The 6000-nt window shown below is 39.8% G+C and overlaps 1 protein-coding gene across 2 annotated transcripts in view; it reads right to left on the reverse strand.

Annotated features, from left to right (window-relative positions):
- hdac4 (histone deacetylase 4) overlaps positions 1 to 4490 on the reverse strand; it is a 198459-nt gene extending 193969 nt beyond the window's left edge. For both annotated transcript variants that reach the window (XM_082174627.1, XM_082174626.1), the window contains exon 1: positions 4357 to 4490. In XM_082174627.1, the coding sequence (XP_082030753.1) occupies positions 4357 to 4378 (22 nt within the window). In that variant the 5' untranslated portion in view covers positions 4379 to 4490. The remainder of the gene's footprint in view (positions 1 to 4356) is intronic.
- Positions 4491 to 6000: the final 1510 nt, after the last annotated feature.

Below are 6000 nucleotides of genomic sequence, written 5' to 3' on the forward strand. Positions count from 1 at the left end.
TTAACAACACTCAAATGACCTCACATGGTCATGGCCTTTTGGCAATATGGCAATTTTCTTTTACTCCCAACAACTTAACCAGCATTCAATTTGGCAGATAAATAAAACTCCTAGCACAAGGTTATTTAATGAATGGACAAACTGACTGGAACTCATAGAGAGACATAGTTTGGGTTTTATGGGGGGGAAGGAAAAATTCCCTGAAAAACCTGCCCTCTGAATGCCGAGAAGGAAATAATTACACATAATGAGGCACAAAAAGCACTCAAATATCATGATTAAACTCTGCAAAACAAGATAGTTCCAACACAAATTGGTTTAATAGTTCAAAACAATGACCGCGGGACTAGAACAAATGAAGCCACCCAACAAAATGTCAGCTCAAATATAAAAAAAGCATAGCAACAACCAAAATAAGTTTACCCACTATTTTTGTATTGCACATAATGTGTAGGCCTACTAAATAAAATATATAACAAGCATTCCATCAGACCAGTGGAATTCAAAATAATAGGAATTATTGATGGCAAAAAAAATAAAAAATTCAAGGAAAACATGAATCTATCACTGTACCGTGTACTCAGATTTTACAAAAAACACATTATGATTCACATTTCAACCATGTAAATCTGTCCGCCCCTCGTAAACATCAGGACATATTTTCCACATTCTCATTTTAAATCTCAAACTTGCAAGCAAGCAAGAAAGCAAAGACTGATACAAGAAAGAAAGAAAAAGTCAGTGACTTTTACAGGCACAGATTCCCGTCAATCCGAATCAATTCAATCCAACTGCAGATTCCAAAAGTTTATACACTACTGTTCAATATTTCAGGGTCAATAACTTACTTTTAAATTAAAACTTTTATCCAACAAGGACACGTTAAACTGATCGAAAAAGATCATTATAATTGTACTTATAAACAAATGCTGTTCTTTTGAACTTTCTATTCATTTAATCTAATCTATATTAATCATAAAAAAATGTATTCATAAACTTTTGACCAGTAGAACATTTAAAAATACAAGTATTCTGGGAAAAAAATTTAAATAATTCTGTTAGCATTACAAATTACCAGAGTGAAAGCTTGTGAATCCAATCAGAGAAAGAGACCGATTCAGTTCACTTAAAAAGATGATTTGCTGTAATTGTTCTTTTTATCTTTCTACCATTTCTAATATATATTTTTAAAAAAATAATTAAAAAAAACATAGAAAAGTCTCAGGATGAGACATGATTTATAGTTTTGAAATGAAATTGGAATTGTTTTCCAATTTGATACTTTAACCAACAATTTAGGTAGAATCAGATTATTCAAGGATTATTAAAACGCGCCAATCACACTGTCCAGCACTAGGTTCTTTCATGCGAGGGGATTATGGGTTAAGACTTCTCAAGAGCTATTCTTAGACTGGATGGTGGCAGTAATACGGCATAAACAGAGATTGACTGAGGAGCAGGCAGGTTTGCAGCTGCACGGCCCGACTAAAAACAGTGACAGACTGCGATTACGAGTCTGCTGTAGGGGAGTTTGGTGCACTGGCGTCTGCATCTGGATCAAGTTGCGTTCCCCATCCGCCTACCCTGGGGCAAACACACCATTAGTGCCAGTTGTGTGGAGCAGTAAAGCCTGTAGGCTAGCAGCCATGATGTCAGCCTGCTGGGCTAAACCGGGCAGTCCATGCAACTGGGTACACAGAAAACAATGGGCTCCATCACCCAGTAACCCAGCAGAATGGAACAGAGCCTGATATTCCCAAAGGAAGTCTGGACTTTGATACAGGCCGGATCAAAAACCTGTTTGCCAATCCAGAAGCTCTGGAGAGAAATGAAAGTACATCAAGCTGTCCACCTTCAAATGCACAGAGATATCAGAGCCTCAGGCACAAGCTTCTAAGGTACTGAAATAAATACAAGCCCAGAGCGCTAAAGCGATATTCATCGTTACTGGCAAAATCAGCCATTGCTTTTCATGTGGCTCATGGGACGAGGGCAGCAAGCTGACAATCAAACAGCTGCTCTCCATGGCGCAAGTCCCGAGACTGAGCGCAAGCATTCGCAAATGCTTTCTGTACCACAAATAATAAGCTTTAAAAAACATTTTTGCTTATAAAGTCCTAGACCAGTAGTGTCTATCAACATTCTCTGTACAGATGTGAAGGAGGGGTCTCGAAAAGAAAGTTCACATTGAGGCACGCTGGGTAATGTCAACAGATGCTGAAGGAATGTGATGTGGATGAAAATTCAGTGAAAGAGAGAGATCAGGGAATGACCTCCTCTGATGAGAAACAGCAGATTAGACTGATGCTGGCGATCCCCGGCTGAAAATGCTCTTTTGGACCAAAAGCGGATTAGTGGATGGGATGTGTGAGAGGTGACATCAGGCCTCCAATCTCCAATCCAGCTCAGAGAGAACAAAACCATTACATCAACCCTGGATTAGCAACACAGACCACCAACGAAGTCTTTAACCCTTTGAGGAGATCAGGAGTGAGATGATTGGCTAATGAGTGTTGTTTCTGTAATCTACTCATGTGGAGCAAAACACTGCTCTCAACACCATTACATGAAACAATATTCAGATGAAAACCTCTAAATTTTTCATGTAAATATTTGAATATACTCAAATATTTCAGTTCAGTTCTCTTGGTTCTTTTGGTCCAGACCAAGAAAGAAAATCATACATTTATTCCTGGTTTGCTTAGAGTTCACACTGTAATTTCTAACAGTGATAAAATGTGTAAAGGAGTCAAAACAGCAGCAGGAATCCCTCCATCACACACACAAAACAAAGATCTGCTCTGAGGAGACGTGGTTCTGATGCCTGTGATGGGCAACATAGAGACTATGACGGGGGAAAAAAAGGGTATGCTTGAGCATTGTCCTTTTTAGGGTCGCATCTTGTGACATCATGTCCCGTTTTTGGTTCGTTTACATGTCTTTTGTCCGTGTTGCGTTCATATTTCAGTCTAACTGCTCCAGAGTTCGTTTGGAAGCAGACTGAGACCCACATTTTCAGCGGTCTTGGTCCGCTTGTTTGGTGCGCACCAGGGTTCAGATTGCAGCGTTCACACTTATTCAAATAACCCGCACTAACAGAGCAATCGCACCAGAATTCATTTTAATCAAACCAAACCTGACAAGTGTTTACACACCCTTAAATAAGTCTCTTATGCTCATCAATGCTGCATTTATTTGATAAAAAAATAAATACCATAAAACAGTAATATTGTGAAATATTGTTACAAATTCAAATATGTTTTCAATTTTAATATATTTTAAAATCTAATTCATTCCTGTGATGCCAAGCTGAATTTTCAGCATCATTACTCCAGTCTTCAGTGTCTCATGATCCTTCAGAAATCATTCTAAGATGCAGATTTGGTGCTGAAGAAACATTTCTTATTATTATCAATGTTGAAAACAGTTGATAATAATGATTGATATTTTTCAGTATTATCATCATTAATGAATGTAGCCAGAAACAATAAGCACAGTGATTTTACCACAGTTAAGGCAGGGTTAGGCTAAGAACACCACGATCTCATTAGCAAAATATTGGTGAAATTTTGCATGCAAAAAGGTTGATTATCAATTGTCAATAGTGTATCAAACAGAAGTCACTAACCAAGCTGCAAGATTAACTTGAACCCGTTGAGCCTGAAATCTGCGTGCTGAAATCTTTCATAATTCACAATTCAGAAAAATTCACAATCACGAAGATTCCTATTGAACTGCCTGGATTTCAACCACATCATTAATTGTTGCATAATCCCTGTAACTGACCTCTCATTGCTTTACTAACCCAATGGCTCAGAATAAAGCAGTACAACTACCGAGTGCTCATCTGTCTAGCGGATGATTCAGTGAACAGAAACCATCTGAAACTCTCTGACCTTTTCCTCTGCGAACACAAAAAGGAAAATATAAGCAGAAAGAGAGAAGAGGAAAGATAAAGGAAGAGAGGGAGCCAGGGAGAAACAGCACAGCTTAACATTTTTTCCAAGAATAATCAAACTCCTCCTCGAGCTGACAGTTGGACAAGGCGGCCTTGGCAAAGTCGAGGGGACAGATATTTGAGTGCGAATCAAAAAGCTGCTCAAAAGCCTTTTCTGGCATCTCAAGGCTGATTCTCAACCCTCGAAGCCCAATCACGTGCTATTCCTGTAGCTGAGAAACACTATCCTCTTCTACAGAGAAAAACGGGTTTGTAATGGCACATATCTGGATCACAAAAGGTTTATTTACAGACAGACGTAACTGAAACCCGATCGGAGCTGATTCCATAGTGTTTATCTTGTTCTGAGAGGGGTAACCTAAGATGAAAAGCACTGAAGGGCCACAAAGAGCTCTTACCTGGGCGGCTGTGGGAACTCATTGTGGCTGCGACGGCTCTTTCTGAAGTGATTGGGTTGATAATAAGAGGAGTGTGTCCTGGCAGATGAGGATGTGAGAAACACCTCACAGCTCCTCTGGGACTCGTTGGCTGCTCACCATCCACGGTTGAATGGAAAGACGAGTCAAAAGAGATGCGGGACAGGAAAGAAAGGACAATCTCAGAAACTCATAGCGCCCCCTCTGGACGTAATCCAGCTCTGCGTGATGGTTCCTCTTCGCTAGGCTTGAACTGTCAAAAGAGCAAAAGAAAGAAATTATGTAATGGCTGTGTTTTATTACCTAATGAGCTGCTTTGCATATATTGAACTGAAAGATAACCAAGACAGTGATTTGCAACGCTCTACATACAATTAGCACAACATATGAAAAACCCCTTATGGGATTACCTTCAGTATAACACATGCAATGTTAATTTAGCTTTTGGTCAACGGGAACGCCTTATAATGTTCCCTATGTAGGCAGCACACTAGGTTTTGTAACAGAGCCAGAGATGAAGTGCACGTCACTCAAGTGGGCTTTTCCTCTACAGTGTAAATGCATGACAAAGGCCAGAGCAGAAGGACGCCGTGACACATTTTTGACACGCGGCGGGGCGGGTGTAAACCACCCTTTACCAATCTGCCACGCTGACACATTCCCTCCCAGCCTTCCATATTTGCTGTCACAAAGCTTAACAGAACTGACAATAACAATCACATGTCAAGCAGACATAACGCAGCTCGCCCCACAATAAGAGTGTGTACATTTCTCCTTATGTCCACCTGGAACAAAGGAACCTGTCTGTCAGCATAACAACAGTATCTGGAGCAGTCTAGCACACAGCAGGACTTCACAGTTTAGCCATGTTATGTAACCATAAACATCAGCTGTTCCAAGAGGAATGAGGCCTAGAGTAAAGGAAAAATCACTCAGTCTGTGAGGGTAGGCTTACCCGAATACCATGTTTCTGGCAAGTAGGGCTGGGGAAGGCTAATAGGGATGGGAATCTGAGAGAATTTCTGATTTCAGGACCTTAACAACTCAAAACAGTTCTTTTGGGAGTTTTGAGAAAGAAAACCACATCACACAATAACAGGTCACAACGATAAAAAATAAATAAAAAAAATGCCTTAAATACACAATGCAACAACAGTTTTCTAGTTCATATTGAGTTGAATGGGATAAATATATTGACTTATTTTAATGAAACTGCTTAGAATCTGTAGCTGCGTCCGAAATCGAATACTTCCTAATTATATAGTTCTCGAAAAACAGTTGGTAGACAGAGTAGTATGTCCTATTACAGTAGGCAAAAGGTACCCGGATGACCTACTTCTTCTGGCAAGATTCGGAAGTGCACATTCAATGGACACTACTATCCCATGAGGCCACGGGAGAGGATTAATGAACTGAAGTGAAGCGACACAACTGACCCTGGTAGGTCACATGACAATGACAACATGGCAGATGTCAGATGAATTTCATTCATACTACCCAAATTCATATATAAACATCTTTTTTAATGGTCACGAAGTAAGTTCAATTTTCACATGTAGTACCTATTCAGACCGTATGCACCGTGTGAGTGAGTTCAAGACTGATTCATGAGTCTTTTTAACAGAT

Source organism: Leuciscus leuciscus (assembly GCF_965113295.1).
Source record: "Leuciscus leuciscus genome assembly, chromosome: 7".
Taxonomy (NCBI): domain Eukaryota; kingdom Metazoa; phylum Chordata; class Actinopteri; order Cypriniformes; family Leuciscidae; genus Leuciscus; species Leuciscus leuciscus.